The following is a 23,098-nucleotide window of genomic DNA, read 5'->3' as shown; positions in this document are numbered from 1 at the left end:
TATTTTCTCAAGTAACTTCTATTAATTAAAACTATGTTTATGGGAAATTCGCTACTTTGTTATTTAATTCGCATTAGTAATGTAGATATTGATATCATAAAGTAAGTAGTTCGGTATATACAAAGTTGCACAAGGATATGCTTCAAATATTTGAGATATTTCCTACCCACATCCTCAACCGAAACCTGCAAGTATGACTTTAGGCTAACATTATGCAGGTAATACACGGTAGGTTTGGTCATATTATAATTTCAAACTGATAGCATAAACGTGTAGCCAAGAAACAGTCGCGCGTCATGCTCATAAAAAAATATCAGGCGTTGATACATTAAAATTATTTACGATTCGTTAGTAGTAACGAGTGAGTAAGGAGTTCAGTGTTTTAAATAAATACTAAAACTAAACTCCATAAATGTTAAATATGTTATTTTGTGAGGTGGCCTATACATTCAAAAACTATAAATCAGTTATAATCAGCATTATCGGATCAAATGTGTAAGAAACTCATTAGCAAAATTTTACTATTGCATTATAAGTCCTCATGATAACTTAAGGAAATTATAGTTCACAATATTTAGGTTTATTTATGTTTATTTTTGTGCAATCCTGGACTTCAAAACACAAGGAACTACCCCAACAGTTTTTGTATTTTACGATTTCAAACAAAAGTTGCATTATAAATTGGATATTCATTAAAGTGAAATTCACGCCATCTAGTTTATCTAGTGAACACCGATAAAACTGCACAAAGGAAGTGTGTATGATTTTTCACGTAATGTCCATAGTGTGTTATAGATGACGCTACTTATAATAAATTAATATATTTATCGTTCCGCGTATTTACATATATATTAGGACTATTAGCTTTCAAGAATAAAAAACTTCTCAATGTCTGGCTCCTTGGCGGGCGACGATAAATGGCGTGGACCATTGATTTATCGACGGACGAAAATCAAAGATATTCTCTGACTTATTTCATACCGATCGACATCCACAGACATCTATTCGTGAATACGTAGGAGTGTAAACGTGTAATAATAACTAATGACCGACAAAGTTATCTGACCCGGTGGGCAAAATGACACCTGTCAATGTCAGCTAGTACGAAAAGGATGTATATTTTTAGTAGGAAAACGGGACAAACGAGCAATAGATCACCTAATATTAGTTTCTCCGACGCCCATGTACATACGCAATATCAGAGGAACTGTAAATGCTTTGCCGGCCTTTAAGGTTTATGTACGCTTTTCTTGAAGGTCCTTAAGTCGTAACTGTTTGGAAATACCGCTGAGGACAGAGTATTCCATATCACAGCTGTGCGAGGTAGGAAGTTATGCGAAAACTTCTTCGTTGTGTTATGCCAACCATCGAGGTTGTAACGATGTACTTGGTGCTCTGTCGACTCGTGCGATGGCGAAACTCAGCAGCAGGGAGGGTATCAAACAGGAAAACTCCGGGCGCTATAGGCGGTAAAAAATGCAAAGGGTAGTGACCTCCTTTCTCAGAGCCAGATCAGTAAGACTCCGGTAATACTACATTTTCGAGAATCAATTGTTACTTTCTACTACTGATTCACGAAAATCTATCTGTGTATATGCATGTATGTCTAGTGGTTTAGGAACGCGTAAAGGACAAACATTGATTTTTGTAATATAAGACAGATTTATTATTTCAACATATACGAATATAATATATACTAGCTGCCGCGCGCGACTCCGTCCGCGCGAAATTAAAGAAAAACTAAATAAGTAGCCTATGTGTTCTTCCAGACTATGTTCTACATCTGTGCCAAATTTCATCAAGATCCGTTGAGCCGTTCCGGAGATACCTTCAAACAAACATTCGCATTTATAATATTAGTAAGAAGAATATAATATATACAATGAATATTGTATATTTTTAAATGGATGAACTTTTAACGTTAGTTCCTAGTTTATATGTATAAAAATTTGTATAACATTTTTGAGGCAGTGCTACTATTTGTCTGCTCATGACCTCTATTTAATTCGCTCAACAGAACACGTTTGCCAATTTAATTTTTTACAGTAAACTTTTAATTAACACGTCTTTTCCGTGTTTTTACACATCTCTAAACGAATAATTTATTTTTAGTGTGTACCTGTAATTTATGTTTGTTCTCTGGTTAAAAACTTGATCAGATGGTGATAGAATTTATGTTGAGTATTCTGGAGACAGTTTGAGCACTTGACTTATAATCTATAGGTCCTGGGTTCGAATCCTGCCATGTACCAATGTACATTTATGCGACGTTCTTACGGTGAAGGAAAACATCGTGATGAAACCTGCGAAGTTAACCAACCCGCACTGGGTTAGCATGGTTGACTATGGTCTAGTCACCCCTAAGTTAGGGTGGGTTCCAAGCCCCTCAGTGGGGACGTATAGTGGGCTGATGATTCTGAAGACGCTAGTATGTGTTTGTCAAAAACTGTAAATTTATTGACCGTGACTTCATCCACGCGGGATTAAAAAACTTAATTCTTAAACTTAATCCTATGTGTTTTTTCAGACTATGTTCTACATCAATGCCAAATTTCAGCGAGATCCATGCAGCCGTTTTGGAGACACCTTCTAAGAAACATTCATCCATTGAAACATAGAAACATTCGCATTTATCTATATTTTCGCCATGGTGCTTTCCTGTTAAAGTGTTAGTATATGTAGGTGTTCCGGTCGTAGAATCCCATGCTTATAGAGAAAAAGGTGAGATAAACAGAAAAGTGATCAATTTAGTTATATTACGGCACCTGTTATTGATTAAAAAAATTTATGAAAACATAAAAGCTATACATACACAAGCACAGTAATTCACTAATTATAATTAACATATAAAACTCCAATGTGTATGAAAAACTCTTTTTATCGTAGTTAAATATGGCTGCAAAAAAATTATACTCCGCAATACTTTAAGGATCTATTAGAGTCGAAGTAATATAAAGTTGGACTTTGAAACTATACCTTATGGTATTAGCTAGTTGTAATAAAATCATTTAGACACCCATGTATAAGTGATTGAAAATACAATTCTTGTGTTTATAAAACCTTCAGATTTTTACAAAGTTTAATCCATGATTTAAAAAAAAAAAAACGCAGCTAGTATAAAAGCAAGTGCCGTTTCGAATTAATATCCACATAACAAACTGTTCTGTTGGACGTCGTAACATCTTCGCTATTTTTTTTGCTTAACAAAATGTATTTTATTTTATTTTGCACTTTGTCGGCCTTGGCCTTAACTAGCGCTAAACAGGTAACAGTTTTTATATAATTCTATATTAAATAGTTGTGCGTCATTTTTTGATTCAGTTTATGTCATCATCCTTTTTTTTCTATTACATGCATTTTTATATTTTTCTGATTTTACAGGTTGATTTTACAATAATGTTAAATACTAAAATAATTTGTCTGTAAAGTTTACAGTTTAATAATAAGTTACTTTAAAATCCATAGTTCCATTTTTACAACTTCAGAATCAGTCCATACTATGTCCTCACTCTTCCATATTCAAACACCTTTGCCTTCTTCACTAGCTTATCGAAAGTCTATATGAGGGCTGCATTCTAATTTCACTAGCTATTAGATTATTGAAGGAGTGAACATAATAGGTACAAGAACTAACTCTCGAGGGGTAGGTAAAGATTAAGGATCTACTTTTGCCGCGGTTCTGGTACACCTCTCTCCCCGAATTCACAGAAATCTTCGAAATTCGGCGATTTTAATCGCTAAGTGACTTAAACGATACAATGTCATAGAGAATCGTACACAGGCACACGTCATCGAAATTTTGTTCTTAAGGCCCTTCGTACACAAGCAAATCTATACCGTTGACATGTAGTCGCTATGCCAGTTACTGATCGAATAGACGACTTATTGATGATTCATCGTTGTGTTTACGGAGTGCGCTACGCGATACTCGCGACGCAAGGATATATTAGTTTCTATGATTTATGTTTTCTTGTGTGGGAAGGGACTAAGAATACATGGTCGTCAATTTGTAGCTTTAGTTACTATCCTTTCTTAGTATTTCATCAATTTGAACGGTAGAAGTCCGTCTAGGTCGACCCCTATCGGAACAACCCCTTCCTTTAGCGAACTAAATAAATGCGAAAGTTTAGATGGATGAATGGATGGATGGGTGTTTGTTACAAGGTATCTTCAAAACTACGGATCTTAATGATATTTGGCATAGGATATTAATTAGATTTTTTAATTCTGCGCGGGCGGAGTCGCGGGCGACAGTTAATCGGAAAATAATCTTACATTCATCTTTTCTACGTGTCGAAATTATTTTAATACTCTACTTAAAGATTAAGTGGACAAACATCTAGTATTCATATTGTAAATATCGGTGAAAAAGAAGAAATACAACTGCTAATATAATGCGTAGGTATATTATTGCTAAAGTTAAAAACAAAAATTACTAACCCATTCTTCCTTTTAACATTACTTATACAACAAATCCAACCCTGATTTGCATTTTAAGAACATTTCATGAAGAATTTTCCTTATACACTACTTAATTTATTACCAGTTACTGAAGTTTTCCTTAATTTATTTGTTAATTTATAGTTATTATTGTAATTTTCGTAACGCATTTTTATTCCAGACATACATAGACTTGCCTTCGGACGTTGTCGGTTTAGTTACTGAGAAGTCGGTAGGATGTATAGCTGAAACTGGCGCAGATATCAACATTTTGCAGCGAGTCTTCCAATGGCAGTTCGACAACGATAAAACCAGCAAAAAATTCTCATTTTGCCTTTTCAAAAATACCGGTCTAATTGACGACAGCGGTAAATTCGATGAAAATCAAATTATTAATTCATTGTACAGGAATAGTAATAAAAAGGACGAGATAGCTAAAGTAGCCAAGGAATGTAACAGTATGGACATCAAAAATCCTTTAAACAAAATGCATAAAGGGATTCAATGCTTTTTCAAAAATACACCCGTATTGTTACAAGTTAAGTTATAAATAAATATTAAATAAAAAATGGCTGTACTTTATTTATAAAAATGCAAATATGAATTTAATCTTTTCAAAAGCACACATGATGCTTAAATTAATTTGATAAAGTTGTTTAATGGCAAATAAATATAATTTGTTTTATTTGTTTTTTTTCAATTACGCATAACAATGTCCTTGGCAACCATAACCTAAAGATAAGCAGCAGACTATTCCGACTTAATAGCATGACGGATCATACATTGTAATTTAGACAGAAATTACTTATGGAAAAGGTATACTATCTAAATGTGACTATGTTAGCTTCTAAATAAAGATTTTGGCCACAAAATTGTATGATAGTCAAAAACATTGAAAGTACCAAAGCTATAAGAACTGTTATAAAATTGTATTTATATACAAATTTTAATAAGAATTTAAAATATACCGACATCTATATCTATTGCGAGGTACAAACATTAGTTTTAAAATGTGTTCTTGTCTGTGATTTTCATATTTTTACATAGATGGCACTATTCTTGAAACGTTGTATTATAATTTACAAAAAAAACTTAACAATGTTAAGCGTATTTAAGTTTTGTTTTCATCTCCACTTTTTTCTCATTGGAATGGGAAGGGATAGACAGGAAAGAGAAATATTAATTCAAGTTAGGAGACAGCCAAAGCCAAAGGACTTACGTCTATGTCTTTCATCTTGTGCTCATTTTTTCTTGAAAGGAAACCGTATTAGAGTATACTACATAAACTTGCAGTACCATGGTTTGAGTTTATTATCATTGTTGGATAACTAAAATCAAACACTTATTTCGTGCTTGCGATCCAATTCAGACTGTATATATTTTCACATATTTCAAAAAAGTAAACAATAGACAAAATAAATTAGAAAAAATATAGTGTTCGGTTTTTTGGTTTGAATATATGTACATTGTTTTGTATTAAGCCTCTTTGCTAATCTTTGACAATCATATCATCATAATAGAGGCACTACAGTGCGCTTAGGCATTGGCAGTAAATTTCTCAATGTCGGTCTACTTTGAGCTTTATGCTTCCAGCTCTTGACTCTGATATTTTTAAGATCAAGTTCGATATTATCCACCCATAAGGTTTTTAATACTATAGGATTTTTTATGGCTAAAATATACATTATTGACGGTCGAGTTGGCGATTGTAGCTTTTATGGCGAACACAATTATATCTAAGGACTTACTATCCAAAGTTTAAAGTTGCGGAGAGAGGAGTTTTTATTAAATAAAATCGTACTTAGGTTAGTTCTTCTTCTTCTTCTTCTTTTAATTAATAGTGGACCCCATCGTTTTTATTTCGATGATTTCGCCAACGTCAAGGTTGAAGATAAATGAAAGTGTAAAGTGCGTGTGATCAAAATATTAAATAGCAAGAGACAATCAAGGTAACGAGGTTCGGTATGCTCCGACAAATGACCGGTAGCTGATAATGACAGTTGAGACACTGAAAAAGGACAACACAATTGTTAGTGGGTTAATAAAAATTAAGATATCAAGTATACGGTTATTTATAGTTTAATATTATTAGTATTTAAGAATTTAAATAAAACCTTAACCAGTGGTGTGTGAACCAGGGTTAGCAGGAATGGGATGTTAATGGGTCTGGGGATTCGAGGAGGAAGTATGTCATACAATTGAATTTTAAGTTTCGGACAATTAAAAAAAATATGTTCTAAGGATCCCTCGCCCATACCACACTCACATAAGACCGAATCAGTCAACCCCGACACCACGTGGTACTTTCTGCCCTACCCCTCCTAGAGTGTATATGAAAAGCCGGAGGCGCGGAGGGGGAGCAGCCCCCGCCCGCTGTAACAAGGCGCGGGGGCCTGTGCGAGCCGTAGCGGCTGAGGCTGGTCGCCGAAGGCGACCAAAAAGCCTCAGCTGCGGAGGCGAGTATAGGCACCCGCGCCTTGTTACGCTAGGGCGGAGGGGCTGCTCATCCCATAGCGCCGGAGACGTTGCAAATTTCTTTTGTTAGGGAACCATATTCTGCCCATTTCATATGATTGTTTTAAAAATTAAAATAAATTTGTCTTTTTTTTTCATTTATTTTAGTAAATAATAAATAAATTACAAACAAATGTCAGTTTTTTATTATTTTTAATCAATTTAAGATAATATTTCGCAATAAAAATTGAAATAAATATGTCTTTTTTTTATTTATTTTAGTAAATAATAAATAAATTACAAACAAATGTCAGATTTTTATTATTTTTAATCAATTTAAGATAATATTTCGCAATAAGAATTAAAATAAATATGTCTTTTTTTTTTATTTATTTTAGTAGCATACATGACTTATGGCTGTGGCTGTATAAAATAAAAACCTTTGACCACTTATAAAATAAAACTGTCAAAGTCAAAGATCAAAAGTAGTGAAAATAACTAACCTAAGTACGATTTTATTTAATAAAAACTCCTCTCTCCGCAACTTTAAACTTTGGATAGTAAGTCCTTAGATATAATTGTGTTCGCCATAAAAGCTACAATCGCCAATTCGACCGTCAATAATGTATATTTCAACCTTTTTTATTGTGAGTTGATGTATATGAAATAAGGAAAATGTTATTTTAAAATACAAGGTAAACAAGTTTTTATACTGCGATATAGGTACGTGAAGTGAGTGTTCATTATTATAATAATTTGTAACAATTTACTTATTCACAATCATTAAAATTTCTATATTTCAATGGACACAAATTATCGGCCTTGAATATTGTAAAGACACTTCTTACGTCATTAGTAAGGATATCTTTGTTACGACAGCGAGGAAAAGTATACATCTAGCAACATTAATTATAACGTAATCATAGTTCATACTAATATTATGAATGCGAATGTTTAGATCAGGGATTCCCAAAGGGGTCGATATCGACCCCCGTGCGTCGATATTGAACTTAAAGCATTGCTAATTCTCACTCTGTCGTCTTCTATTGACCTAAGTCAGAATGAATAATAATAATAATTGATCTTAAAAGTAGGTAATTTGGCCGTGGGGGTCTGTGGTAACAGTTCATTTTGGAAAAGGAAGTCACTTGTCCAAAATAGTTTGGGGATTCCTGGTTTAGATGGATGGATAGTTCGATGGATGTCTGTTTGAAGGTATCTCCAGAACGACTCAACGTATCTCTATGAAATTTACGCATACGTGTAGACTATGGGCTGGAAGAACACATAGGCTACTTACTAAGCTTTTTTTTAATTTCATGTGGACTGTGTCGCGGGCGAAACCTAGTATCTTATATAAATACCGACTGATTATATACGAATTGAATGACGACTCCCGTTTTAAAATGAGTTAAGGTGTTAAGCAGGTCATAATTTATAGACATCAATAAATAAAAAATTATAACCTAGGCTTAACCTCAGTAGTTGTTTTTCTGTAGAAGAATTATTGAAATTCAGTTTGGTTCAGTACAAATATTTTAAAAGTTAATAATTACTGTCATACAAAGATGTCGATGTGAGACCATTCCTTTTGGTGCTATAAAAATGTAGAGAAGTTAAATCGAAAAATAAAACAAAAACATATTTATAAAAGCTAGCTTTTCGTTTAGACGAGCCTAAACTAAATAAGGTTGTGTCATTTCATTGCGATGTCCCAATGGAGATACCTTCTAACAAACATCTATCTTTCCATCCATACATCCAAACATAAGCATTTATAACAGTAATAAGAATAAGATATGATTGGAAGACTGACTTGAAAGTTTTCTTCCAGACTAACTCAAATTTGATATTTTGATCATAGAATGAAAATCTGAAAATACCACTGTCTTTACACTTTAGGGAGGATAAGACCGTTTCTCCACCAACACGGTCACTGGCACCGGCACCGTCACGAGCTTAATTCTCTCCGAGATCGAAATGACGTGACGTGACGGCGGTCATTTGTCTACATCTACAGCGATGTAAACAAATGAAACCGTAGTAAAAGTATTGTCGCTACCTCGATGACGGTGTTGGTGAACAAAAGGCCTAAAGTATCAGATATAGCATTAAAAAATTATGTGCCACAAGCTTTTGACCGTTACTTCATCTGGGCGGAATTTAAAAATAATAATAAGTAGCCTAATCGCTTTTCCAGGCTATAATATATTTCCGTGCCAATTTTTGTCTGTTTAGCCGTTTTGGAGTTAGCTGCTAACAAATCCATCTATTTAAAATTTCGCATTTATAATATTAGTAAGATTGTATAAAATGAATAGAAATTATTCCTATATTTACATGGTCATTTGTAGAAATTTCACGAGATATTGTTAAAACGTGATTATTATAATAAACCTTCATAATGTAATTTATGACATATAATAACATGACGCTACAATGAACAAGGTATATAAAAGTGGTTGGCAGTATTGGTCAGTATTCAGTAACAAGCATTGTGCTAGAACACAACAAAGTAAAATAATTATTTGAAAATCAAAATGGTACTCAAAACTACTTTACTATTTCTGTGCGCTGTTTTGGTTGGAATTACCGCTGCTAAAAAGGTAAGTTTTTGGTAAAGTATGCTTTAAGTTTCAAAGCTTGAGTATTTATAAAACGAACGTGTATAAAATGTATCATCTCACGTAGTATAGGTATATAGTTTATATTTGCTCATGATATTGAAAATAAAATATATTGTAAAAATAGGAACTATTACTTTTTCCAAATAAGTTTTCACTAAAAACGGGTTAACGTGGTGTTGGATAATGAATTTAAGATCCCTAATCTCAAATCGTCGGATAGTGATTCATCATCATCATCATCGGCTCACTATACGTCCCCACCGAGGGGCTCGGAGCCTACCCCAAGTTAGGGGTGACTAGGCCATAGTCAACCACGCTGGCCAAGTGCGGGTTGACTTCACACATATCATTATCATATCATATCATATCATTGAATTTCTTCTCAGATATGTGCAGGTTGCATCACGATGTTTTCCTTCACCGTAGGATAGTGATTATTATAATTATATTATGACTTTTAATTAAAAAAAGATTGAACAGTAAAAGTCAGTAATTACTAATTGATTTTTAAAGAGTTTCTTTAATTAAAAAAAAAACTAACTAACTAGGGTGACGCAGTGACCCAAAGTGGGCATTGGCCTCCGACAACAAAAGTCTCCACTTTTTCCGATCCCGCGCCGTCCCGACCCAATTCAAGGTCCGAACCTGTAGGTCCCGAAGATCTCTATTTACTTCGTCTATCCAGCGATATTTGGGACGGCCAACTGGACGCCGACCACTCGGTCGTCCCGTATATGCGCGTTTGACACCACGAACATCATCCATTCTTTCTAAGTGGCCGAGCCAGCGGAGTCGTTGCGCTTTTATCTCGCCAATGATGTTGGGTTCGGCCACCAGTTTCTCAATCTCAGTGTTTCTTTAATTAACAAAAAAAAAAAATTGTAGCATAATGTAGACAAGAATTCTTTCATTGAAATCTTAAATGATAAAATAACAAATGTTAATGATTTTTAGGCTAATATTTTTTATGGTTATTAAATTATTAATTTCTCTGTATAAATAGGAAAATTGTTATCTTTATAGGCAACAATCGGTGTTCCATCTGATATTGTGGGCCTGATAACGGAAAAGTCCGTAGAATGTATCGCCGAAACTGGAGCAGATGTTAACATTCTACAGCGTATCTTCAATTGGCAGTTCGACAATAATAAGACGAGCAAAAAGTTCTCTTTCTGTCTCTTCAAGAAAGCCGGCTTCAGTGACGACACAGGACATTTCCATAAGGATAAGATCTTGGCTTTGTATGAAAAGAGTGACAAGAAAGAGGAGATTAAAGCAGCTGTTATGGCATGTGACAAAATATCTGAGAAAAATCCATTGGAGACAATGTATAAAGTTATTCTCTGCTTCTTCGACAAAACACCAGTACTGCTCGAAGTGAAATTGGATTAAAACTGTACCAACTGTTTAGTAACACTGTTATTGGTTGTTTGTTTGTATACACAGTAGTTTCTAGATCAATGTTGTAAAGGTTTTGTTAATAAATGGCTATTTATTTCAAATATAATAATTTCTTATTTTGCTACCTACAGAAGCATCAGTATCAAGGTGATACAGATGCTTCTGTACATTTACTAGTATTTTTTAAATTACATGACATATCATTAAATATTAAAATAGAGCGCATAACATTTATCCTAAGATAAGTACTATCTATATTTTGTACCTACAAACAACCTGCTGCAAAGGTACGTTTAATGCTACAATTATTTTGAAACCAGTTTATAATTACAGAAGATACGGCAATTCATCCTATTGACAGCAAAACGCAATGGCATTTATAGTACTTATACCTTATTGCTTTAGTTTTTTTTCTCAATATAAACACTCTAATTATTTCAAGGGAAAAATAATAATTTACTAGAATGTATTATTTTTATAATATTACTTAACTAACTTTAAACATATAACAGTATATGAAGAATCAAATTAATATTTATATTATGAAAGAATCAAGAAAATAGTTTGTTATTTTCTACTAATGTAACAGATAATTAATAAGGCGAGAAGAATATGAAGATTTTAAAACAATGAATTTAATGAACATGAAAATTTATAAAAAAAAAGATAACAAAATATACATTTTCAGATCAAGCGCTTTACGCAAAGCCATCAGCTTGTTGTTAAATAAAGTTCCAGAAGCTCAAGCACTTAATTCTTATTAAAGTTTTCCATTACTTTCCCAAGGAAATTGCTTTCACTCAAATTATTTATTTAACATTGAATTTTAATACATACTTATCCAATAAAAAGACAAAGAGAAATACAAAATATTAACTATATTACTTCCTGACTAATATGCATTGCTATATTTTGGATAGGAAATAACTAATATCTAAATGCAGATAAATTGATAACGTCTAATACTTAATTACTAAACATTCGAATACATTAAATATTTTTAAAGTAAGAATTTCTTTATACTATCCACATTAAAGTAACATTAATTAATATCAAATCATACGAAAATCAAGGAGAGATTTGCAAGGGGACTCAAATTTTGTGTTTTATTTTATGAAGTCATCAATTTTCTTTAATAATAGTTTCACTTATAAATTGTATAATATCTATGTTAAGACTGCAGTATGTATTCTGAGTATTATGTCTTTCATGAATTTTTATCGATTCTATCTATCCTTAACATTTTGTTTCAATTACCATTGGTTCTGATATTGTAGTATCAGATGAGTCAATGGAACCAGAAGTGATAGTGCTTAAACTACAATCATCTGTAAAATCACAATCATCACCAAACACTTCTTCATCTAAACCACTGTGATCATTACTATGTGTTTCATCATCTTGTGTTTCAACAACTTCTCTTTCATCTTCAGAACTATCAATATATCTATCATCTTTGTAAACATTATACGTCGATTCTGGTACAAAATAATTTCTATTGTGAGTTGTGAATTGTGTCGGTTTTGGCGCTGTTTCGTAAGACACGTCACTGGTATCATCTCGAACGCTGTAATAACGTTTTCTGTCTGACAAACTATTGTAGTATTCGGAGCTCTGTTCCTTTTTAATCAGGTTGAAGTTTTCATCCAATGGTACAAAATAGGTTTTAATGTAACCGGGGCCTTTTACAAATGTTTCACCTCGATATAATGTTAGAACTCCACATGCGTCTAACAAAAGCGCAGTATTCTCAGTCACCTAAAAAGGAATCAAAATTGACTTCAAATTAGTCTTAATATTTTAAACAAACTCTATTCTAGTGATTCTAGAGTCATAATTTAAAATCAATTGTTTTGAGTAAAAACATTTACTTGAATTCTTCCTGCTTCGCCAGTAGAATCCATTCTAGAAGCCATATTAACAGCATTGCCCCAAATATCGTATAACGGCTTAAGGGAACCAACAACTCCAGCCGCTACTTCTCCATTAGAAATACCTGAAGATTTAAAGTTAAATCCTGATAAGTAAATTTGTTAAGATTACGCAATTTTGTTTAGCGAGATATAGTAGTCATACATGCTTACCGATTCTTAAATTAAGTCCTTCAAAACTTTGAAATGATCCACGGTTAAAATTTTTGAGTTGTTTCATCATTGCTGCTGCAAATTCGACCATTGTCAGTACTAATGCCCGGTTATAGGGACTATTTTGCTTTCTATCAACGGCAGACTCGAATGATCCAGAATCCATCGACTCCCGTCGATTTGGATCTAAGCCACATGCAGCCATGTACGTCCAGTCGGCCATTTTGATTTTTTCTACTTTGTAAATTGACGCACCAGTAAGAAGAAGCTAAAGAATTACAATTACTTATTTAAAATATATAGGAAATATTATATAGAACAAAAATCAGTCTATGCTTTGTTTAATTTTAGATTTTAAATTAAATTTGAGTATTTTATAAAGTAACTTAATTGGTAGAATGAACAATTACCCTGTCAAAATCAGAAATAACTTCATCCAATATTCGTAAAACAAACTTGTCGCTCAAATCGCCGTCGTCTTCGACTCCAAGCTTGTAATCAGTTAACGACGCGAACATAACGGCGACGTTGTCGTATTTCTCGTAGTACAATTCATCTATTGGTCTATTGAGGTCCAAATATACTTGAACTAAAATAAAAAATTTACAATATTATAACAAATGTTACATTGAATATTAATAAGTTACCCAATCATTTGTGCAACACATTATGCGGAATTTGACAGTTATCAATGCAATAATAGATAAGTATATAAAATTAAACATTGCATCCTTGAGATTTCTTTAAGCGAGTATATAAAGTATACATAACGTACCAACATGCGCCGGCAGTATATTTTCTAAGAGCATGTTGTTAACTCTTAACATTGTTTCGGCTTCAGTTTGTTCATCGCTCAGTTGTATTTGCCACAGATGATCCAGTCGATTTCTATATTCAGTAGTGCGGTCGATCCAATACAATGTAACAGTAATAAATACAACAGAGAGTGTATGCGAAATTCTCGAATCTAATCCAACATTCCAAGTTAGATCGATTGAGAAGAGAGATGACTTTAAGTCCCACACAACCCATAGGTAAAACGTGGTCATTGCACCTGCTACTATCCACTTAAATATAAAAAACACTCTGCTGAACAAGAAATTTAGTAGCAAAGCTAAACTCCAGCATTGTGTTACGTGCTGCAACAAAAAATCAATATGAAAATGATAATTGAAACTAAAACTACAAATTAAATTATGAAACATATGATTACCCACGACGAAACACAATTCGATAGAACGGTTTCTGTTGACGGTTCCACGTCGACTTCGGAGCAAGCAATTACATTAACCATTGACGTAGCTGCGAGACCAACGCTTATCAATAAATAAACCCCAGTTCGTATATTAGCAGATTTTATGATTTTCACTGATAAATCATAAATAAAACGCAGACATTTATTTCTTGGCTCATTAATTCCCTTATATTTAGTCCATAAAAATTGAAACCATGTCAGCGGTTGGAGAACCACTAAAGTAACTATCAATATGCCAAAAATACCGCATGTGAACCACTGAAATCCCCGGAACCTAAAATACAAATAATTTTGAATCAGTAAAGATGTTTCTAGTTACAGAATGTTGAAACTATTGGCAGAAAGTCTTCAGAAATTTGTTCCGTTCAGAAATCAGATTATCGTTCAAGGTTTTTACTAAGAAGGTTGAAGGAACCTTTACTAGGTCCACTTGTGACTTTAGAATAAGAAATATGGAATTCGTTAATGACAATGTTAACTTACCAGTTGGTTGTGAATCCGGTAATAAGAAGAATCAAAATTAAAATAATGAGGCAGCAAGTTATGTAATATTTGAACAAAGGATCGGGTAGCTGAAGGAAAGATTTTTCTAAATTGAAATTTTTATACATTAAAGTAATTCTGTTTAAGCTCGATTCCTTTCTGAAATGTTCCCTGAAATAAAATTATAACAAATTTAATTATCAAATCTGTCTAGTTAATATTATCTATATATATAAAAGAAAGTCGTGTTAGTTACACTATTTATAACTCAAGAACGGCTGAATCGATTTGACTGAAAACTGGTGGGCAGGTAGCTTAGAACCAGGAAACGGACATAGGATAATTTTTACCCCTTTTCCTATTTTTTATTCCGCGCGGACGGAGTCGCGGGTAAAAGCTAGTAAGTAGATAAAACACGCTGTCAAGTGCATGAATTGTTTACATGAATTTGATTGATTTTTCCATTAATCTTAAGCCTTGGTGCTAATCCAAGATTATTTGTTTAAATAATAATTTAAATTAAGCAACCTTATATCGTAAAAAGTAAGAGTAATGAACTTTCGAAATTATTTTGAGGGCATAGATGATTCATCCGTCCATGAAATGTAACTATTTCTTTAACACCAAAAAGCCAGTGTTTGTTTTCTGTATCAGTGGGAAAGAAAAATGTAAATACCTTTACCATCATAGAAGAAAGTCATAACATAAGAAATAAGTGAAGATTTTTTGTGAGTTCATAGAATTAAAGATACTGTTATAAAGACGGTGAATAAAATAAGTGAATAAAAATTTTACACTTACTTCCCGTTTGTCATATCCTCAATTTCTTTAGCCATTTGTGCGTCCGCTGCTTTTAACATTTGCTGATACTCCACTAAGTTTTCGTCCATGAAAGTTGTCCGACGGAAATTAGACGAATTCCTATTTTCCGATCGCTACTAGAAACATAGAATGCATCACAGAATCATGCATTTTACTTAGTTTCACTGATATCATGTTTTTCTAAAATGATTCAAATATAAACTTACTCTAGTGCGTGATCTTGAATTTATAATTTTATTGAATCCCACTGAAGCTCTTCTAAATGGTTTATATTCGGAAAAGGGCTGGAAGAAAAAGAAATAATTTATAAGTTTGTGCACCATAACTATTTCGGAGACTTTCAAACCAAAAACTTTATATTTCATATTTTTAATGGATTGCATTATAAACAGCGGTAAAGTTTTTGAGTAAATTGTGTTAAGATTTGACTATTGTTTTGCTATTTAAATAATAAAATGAACAATAATTAAGAATGTGCATGTCAGAGGAAGTTTGAAAGTAGCGCGAGTTATAGAGACATTGAGGAGCAGAAGTTTAGCGGTTTGGACATGTTATGCGTAGGGATGATGATCTTATAAACATAAAAGTAATGAGATTGAATTTGGATGGCTATAAAGGTAAAGGAAGAGCAAAAAAAGTATGGATAGATTGTATGAAAGAGGATATGCGTAAGAAGGGGGTAAATTCAGATATGACGGCTGATAGAGATGTATGGAGTAGTAGTACATACTGAGCCGACCCTCCATAGGGATAACGGCAGGTTGATGATGATGATTCAAATAATAAAATTAATCAGATTTACCCTTTGCGGTTTGGATAATAAATAGGTTTCCAATTTGTTTTTAATCATGAACGGATGATTTTGAGATTCGAAATTTGGCTCAATTATATAGTCCCGAGCGAAGTCTAAAATTAGTTCAAGCGTTTGCTTTGTTATGTGAACTTTTCTGGAAAGATAAATAGTTAATCAAAATATGGTAAGCTAATAATTATGCATTAGAAAAATTCATGATTTATTCTATAACAACCCATTTTTTTTTATCTTGTTCTTTATGTTTCTAACTTTGGTATTCACCGTTGGCTTCGGAGTCCAAATTTTTTATACAAAACATGTCATCTTCCGTGACATCTTGCACCAAACAGAGACATGTTTTAAAATAGGATTTTGACCCCAGAAACCCACAGTCAGTGGATGATAAATCCATTCAAAAACATAAACTTATTCTTAGATTTTTAAATCATCTCTTTTCATCTAAATTTATACAGAGTTCAAAGCAAGCACTTACCCCGCTTTTCCAGTGGATTCCATTTTACTGGCAATTGTTACGTCTTTGGACCATATATCATATTGCCACTTCCGAATACCAATAAGGCCACTTAAGATTTTTCCAGAATGTACACCTATTCTCATATCGATATTCAATGCACGTTTCTCTCTTAAAGTAAAAATAAAAAAAAAATTAATAGCATAATCAGATTCTATCACACAATCAAGGACCAGAATATTTAAACATACACCCTAATTTGTACAATATTGACATATAGATAATGTTTTAAATTATGTCTATATCTTCCAGAATGTATATGACACATTGTAATCCAAAGTGAAATAACTTACCTAACATCTTTGATAATATTGATCATTTCTAGTCCAAGGTCAACACAATTTTTCGCATGTAACGCACTCGGTTTCGGCACACCGCTGACACAATAATAGCAATCGCCCAAGAATTTAATTCTTAGAACATCGTACTCCTATAAAAAAACTTACTTAATATACTTGAGTGACAATTAATAATATAATAATTAAAGTTATGAAAATTATTAAAGAATCATTCATCAAAATAATAACTAATAAAATTCGTACCTCAGATGCTTCATCAAATCGTCCAAAAAGTTCATTTAATAGTTCCACCATCCTCATTGGGGACAAACTTGTTGATATCTTAGTGTAGTTAACAACATCGGCGTACAAAATGCTCACATTTTTATGTTCTTCAACATATAATTGGCTGTAAAAATATATATATAGTACATATATATTAATTGATAAAATGTACAAAATCGTAAATATAAAATTATCAGTTTCTTATTTCTGAACAATATTACAATGATACTAAGATAATGATAGCGTCGGTGGCTCAGGGGTTAAGCACTTGACTTGCAATCTGCAGGTCCTAGGTTCGAATCTCGCCATGTACCAATGTGTTTTCGATTTTCGATTTAAATATGTAAATTTATCCGACGTTCTTACGGTGAAGGAAAAAATCGTGATGCAACCTGCACATATCTAAGAAGAAATTCAGTGATGTGTGTGAAGTCAACCAATCCACACTGGGCCAGCGTATTTGAATATGACCTAGTCACCTCTAACTTGGGGTAGGCTCCAAGCCCCTCGGTGGGGACGTATAGTGAGCTGATGATGAGACTAAGATAATGATGTTTTCACAAAACTTAAAATGTTATAAGAAGTCAACGTGGTATTAATATGGCAGCATTTAGAATATTAGATAATAGAAAATACAAAAAAAACAATGATCGATGAGTGGAGGATTAAACTGTCTATATCTGATAAATATGTTTTATGTGAAAATGGACATAAATAATTATTAATTATGACGTACTTGAATGATTTCATGTTGTGTGTGTGGCTGTGAGATTGTATGTCTAAAAACATTGTCCGTATATCTTGTCGAACTTTGGATACGATGTGCTCCGGTAATATACTTAACATAAGACGTTCCTGTAAAGAACAAATTTTACAATTTTATGACATATTACAAAGAAATATAAATAAAATAAAACATTATTCTTTCAGAAGTTCTATAGAATACAGTGCAAAAAAGTTCGGATTCGAAAACTCTGTTCATTGCTTTATTTAAATTTCAAAACTTAATTGTTGAGATCGTCTTTGTGTTTTTTATATAAAATACTAAAAAGCAATCTATAAAAGCATAATTTATTGGCTTCCGAGACCAAATCCCTGAATAAAAAATATTGCTATCTTTTTCTTGTCAAAGATAATGAGAGGGATGGCGATAAGTTTTACACAAGGATTTTGGTCTCAGAAATCAATGATTAGATATGTAATTATTGTTTTAATATTGTTACTTAATCAATTTATTTGCCCTAACACAATAAATTGTCCAAACTAAATATGTAACATGAAGGTAACACATGTTTATGAACAGATAAAATCAATGAAGGCTTATCAATTACGATTATCTAGATCTCTAGTCAAAAATATTGATGGATATACAAAAGTCGAAAGTTTTAACAAAATGTTATCTATTAATTCAGTAAGACTTAAATAGAAAGTTAATTTAAAACATACATAATTTTTTAAACATATTGTTAACTGTTATTGTCAGATGTTTTTGTTCATAAAGGCAGTGAAAATTCACGATAAAACAATCGACATTCAGAAAGTATTGAAATCAACTTGGATCGAGAACTATTATCAATCATTTTTCGTTTAAGCACTGATTTATATAACTTTATATGTGTCTACTTTATATTTTTATTATGTACTAAGCATAACGTGCTTTTTGACCTATTTTTATTTAATAATAAAATGAACATTTTACGTTACCTCTTGATCTTTCACAAATTTTAGTCGCAGTGTACTTTCAACGCAAGCTCTCCTGTCCAAGAAGGACCTTCGCGTTACTATTTCGTTCATCAGTCTAAAGTATATCCCCATTAAATTTACTCCTATCAGAAAAATTGTGTCTGACGCCACCTTAAATAAAAAATTGCAATAATAATAAAATTGATTTTCACTATATAAACACATACACTGCCGAAGAACAAAAAAACAAAACACAAAAACACTTTTATATAACACTTTATATCTTTTCTATGTAACTTTCACTGTAAACTAGTTATAATTAGTTGTTTTTGTAGATGTGTTTCTGCATAGGAATCTGGGTTACTACAACTTACCACAACTTCAATATGCGTATCGCCATAATACGTGAAGAAAGTGAAGATGAGAACATAGATAACACTAACTATTAGACCGAGCATTATGACTAAAATATTATTCCTCATCGGTAGAAATATGTAAATCGATAGAAGTGCCATTGAATCATATGCCGGTCTTAGCGATATACCTTCGTGATAACTGTATATTGCTACTGATATATCTGGAACAATAAAATTAATGTTCGGATTATTATATGTCTAGTAAATTTAGCTGTAATCGCTTCCGTTATTTAATCATTTAATGAGGTAACAATGTTTAAAATTTAATGTATTAATGTTACAAAAATGTTGCAGAATCCGATTGATTTTCCTCAAAAGTTTAAAGAAACATTTAAAAAATACTTGATTACAAATTGAATGATTCAGTAGAATAAAGAGTAATTATGTAATTTTCTTTTAATAAATATGCTAATGTACAAAACTATAGAAAAAATACAAACCAGAAGCAACAAGATCTGCGGTTATTATGAATGTGATGAAAATTGGCATCCAAAACCATTTCCTCTTCAAAGGGTGGTAAAAACATTTCCATAACGATAGGACAGGAACCGTTATTCTTAGTATGTACATACCCATTGATAAGTATGTCGACTTCCACTGTATTTGCTACGGCAAAAGGATCATACGAATACGTTAGTCGAGGTAAAACAACATATAACAATATTTGGAATTTAGGAGTATCACAGTATCACGATCACATGGTATATTTATGTGAATTGGCCCTAACGTTTCTAAATGAAACTTGGAAATGTACTAATATTTCTTAGTTCATACTTTCATCTCCTTTTTCTTTCTTTTGTTCTTTCTTTTGGTTCATCCTCTTGGTTTTCTACCTTATACCAGAACACAAAGAAAGAAAGGAAAGAAAAGAACTGTGAGTAGTAGCGAGACTGATTTAATTGCGCACTATAAAATACTTCTGATCAATAACAACTAACTGCTTTATCCCTAACAATGAGTTGGGGACTTTTTCGTTATCAAGCTTGTTATCTATCGTGTCAAACATGAATATCATGTATAAGACAATCAATGACTTAATCTTAAACTAGTAATTGGAAATAAATATAAATTTCTTTAAATCATTTTCATGAGATTCAAATTGATAAGGAAGAAATTGTGAAGTCGATATTAATTGAAGATAGAGTGTATGTGATTTATTAATTACTAACCTCATTATATGTACTAATAATAACTAGAACTATGTGGGCCGTTGAGAAGAGAGTAAGCAGAGTAACGTAAATGTAAATTAAGGATTCCCGTAGTTTGTCATCATATTTGCGGTAAAGACCTTCCAAATCTTTTTGAAAGAATTGATCCTGTAAATTGGTATACATTATTGTTATAGAGTAATAATAATTTACTTCACTTAATTTTCTTTTATGAAAAAATTAGGGCGGCGAGTGTTCTTAGACACTTAGAAAAGGATGTTTCAGCCATGTTCATCTCAGCAGGTTTACTGCTGCGCAGTCAGATAATTTTTAGATAATATTACTTAAATCAAAATTTCAGACCGAACTAAACTAGAGAACTACTAAAAGACAAGATTTTTTTGTAATAATTCGGTAAATTAATATATAAGTCCAAATTTCAAATGTTATCTTCATGTGAGGAAGACTTATCTACTTGGGTTCTTCTTTACAATAATTTAAAAAACTGTATTTATTTAAATTTTATACCGATACTAATTGATTTAAAATGCTATCAAATAGTTGTTACCCTTAAATACTTCCAATTCCACTGTTTGCCTCCGGATTGTTCCACTTCTTGAGTTCTGAATTCATGCAACGAAGAAAGCATGCTCGTCGCCCTGTTCGAGTTCATGGAGTATCTGGCCAATAGCTCCAGAGCACCCACTTGAAGTACCACGGACCCTGTGGTCCGCGAAAGTGTCCGGTCATCCTATTAAAGAAAGTTCTTGGCTAAAGCTCTTTGATACAGCAAGAAAAATAATCGAAAGACTGTAAAACCGTTTAAGTTACAGGAGCACGTTGTGTTGTTGTCCCTGAACTGGGAATTATAATTGCAAGCCATATAAAGGGTTTTTGTAAAAGTGTTTAGGCAATGGAAACCAACGATGTTTAAAACATGCGTTCTTAGGATTCGTACACGGTGTTAATGAACAGTCTATCTTATGACCTCTAAACAACTCAAAATTAAGTTGTTAATGCCTTACATAAAATATATTTCACAGTAGGATCTGCTGCCAAAAAATCCGTTCAACACTCTAGTTAAAAGAGACTCAGACTGACGCAAAATTACTATTAAATGTCATATAATAGCTGGCAAGGAAATGTTGAAAAATACTATCTCATTGATAAATCGTTGTGTGAACATGGCGAATATATCTACTGCCAATTATTCTAATGATTACATGTAAAAATATTTCGCTGATAACAAATCAGTACTTGTTTTATTTATTTATAAAAAAAGTCAACATTTTGAGACATGTAATTCAAGTAGCTTTATGGATTTTGGATTATGTATTAAATTGTATCATTTTACAATGCTAAGACGCAATTTAATTAACATTCGAAGAGCTAGCAGCTATCTCGGACAAAGAATTAGTCTAGTTATTCAAAGGGGAAACGCTGCCAGTATCTTCGGAACCTTGCCTAAAGGGACTCTTTTTAATGGTATATTTTAATTTTTATATTATATTTTTAAGGTTTTTAGTTTTAGGTTCTAGCGTAGTTTCTATTTGAAAATTGTATTTTAATGACATGACGAAAATAAATCAAAATATCCAGTTTCAACAAATAAACCTCTTGATTATCCTTATATTTTGTTTTGTGAACAGATTCCAAATGATTTACACATGATAAAGCAAAACAGTGCGATGACTCATATTTAAAAATATTACTACGATATTTTCGTGATTAAAAAAATAATCACGAATTTCAGTTATACTTTAAAGATAAATTTAGGGAGAAATTGTCAAACATTGATTTATTACACATTAGAAAGAAAATAAAAGCACGCCACTTGCGTATTTGTATTAAAAATGATTAGTAAATTGAAATCTTATTACACAATCGAAATTAATTTCGAGGAATCGAATCTTTTATGTACACATGTGTCTATATATTACATACCATGTTTATCAGATATATACAAACATAACTGAAACTTGAAATACTATGCACATAAACACAATATCGACTACACTAGAGCGCCAATCAATTATAACTGAAGGAGAACTGTACTTCTTGCCCAGCGATTAAAACTGATAAAGGCCACTCACTGGACATCGATATTTGAGCAGATTATGATAGTGATAATTATTTAAAATGTGCTTCTATCAAATGATTTGATGAATTTTATACTAATACCGGCTCTAATGTTATAGAAAGTTTAATAGTACAGTGATTACTCGTAGAGGAACCCAGAGCTTCAACTCGCACAAAATAGATTGTCATTCTTAAGATTTTCTTTGTCAACAGACATAACAATGTCTTTTGTACAGATGTTTCATCATTGGTAATCCACGTTAAGGCAAAGGAAAATAAATAGAAAATGTCGTAGACTAATTTCCAAGTATGTTTTCT

General features: G+C 32.3%; 2 protein-coding genes across 2 annotated transcripts; one reads left to right on the top strand and one right to left on the bottom strand.

Moving 5' to 3' along the window:
* Positions 1-9,364: 9,364 nt before the first annotated feature.
* Positions 9,365-11,018, top strand: LOC106714416. The gene is made up of 2 exons (XM_014507460.2): positions 9,365-9,500; positions 10,545-11,018. Exons 1-2 carry the CDS (start codon positions 9,435-9,437, stop codon positions 10,911-10,913), a joined length of 435 nt encoding a protein of 144 aa, XP_014362946.2. The 5' UTR covers positions 9,365-9,434; the 3' UTR covers positions 10,914-11,018.
* A 1,013-nt stretch (positions 11,019-12,031) lies between these two features.
* On the bottom strand, positions 12,032-22,752 carry LOC106714413 (adenylyl cyclase X E). The gene is made up of 20 exons (XM_014507457.2): positions 22,646-22,752; positions 21,270-21,452; positions 20,723-20,869; positions 19,994-20,159; positions 19,512-19,714; positions 19,159-19,308; positions 18,191-18,309; positions 17,434-17,578; positions 17,185-17,321; positions 16,853-17,002; positions 16,369-16,513; positions 15,773-15,850; positions 15,546-15,679; positions 14,745-14,915; positions 14,220-14,535; positions 13,782-14,145; positions 13,417-13,595; positions 13,007-13,274; positions 12,794-12,918; positions 12,032-12,680 (listed from the first exon to the last, which is right to left on the bottom strand). Exons 1-20 carry the CDS (start codon positions 22,646-22,648, stop codon positions 12,159-12,161), a joined length of 3,705 nt encoding a protein of 1,234 aa, XP_014362943.2. The 5' UTR covers positions 22,649-22,752; the 3' UTR covers positions 12,032-12,158.
* Between the last annotated feature and the right edge of the window lie 346 nt (positions 22,753-23,098).

This window comes from Papilio machaon, chromosome 2, assembly GCF_912999745.1.
Source record: "Papilio machaon chromosome 2, ilPapMach1.1, whole genome shotgun sequence".
Taxonomy (NCBI): domain Eukaryota; kingdom Metazoa; phylum Arthropoda; class Insecta; order Lepidoptera; family Papilionidae; genus Papilio; species Papilio machaon.
Note: the sequence above shows the minus strand (reverse complement) of the source record. Positions and strands in the feature narration are given on the sequence as shown.

What these genes read in the sequence shown, in the direction of transcription:
- LOC106714413 (XM_014507457.2), bottom strand. An exon ending in GGAATTGGAAGTATTTAAGG is followed by an intron (nt 20,870 to 21,269) that starts GTAACAACTATT and finishes ACCAATTTACAG; the next exon opens with GATCAATTCTTTCAAAAAGA. An exon ending in AATATTATCAAAGATGTTAG is followed by an intron (nt 17,003 to 17,184) that starts GTAAGTTATTTC and finishes TTTTACTTTAAG; the next exon opens with AGAGAAACGTGCATTGAATA.
- LOC106714416 (XM_014507460.2), top strand. Translation starts at nt 9,435, where the DNA reads ATGGTACTCAAAACTACTTTACTATTTCTGTGCGCTGTTTTGGTTGGA. An exon ending in GAATTACCGCTGCTAAAAAG is followed by an intron (nt 9,501 to 10,544) that starts GTAAGTTTTTGG and finishes TTATCTTTATAG; the next exon opens with GCAACAATCGGTGTTCCATC.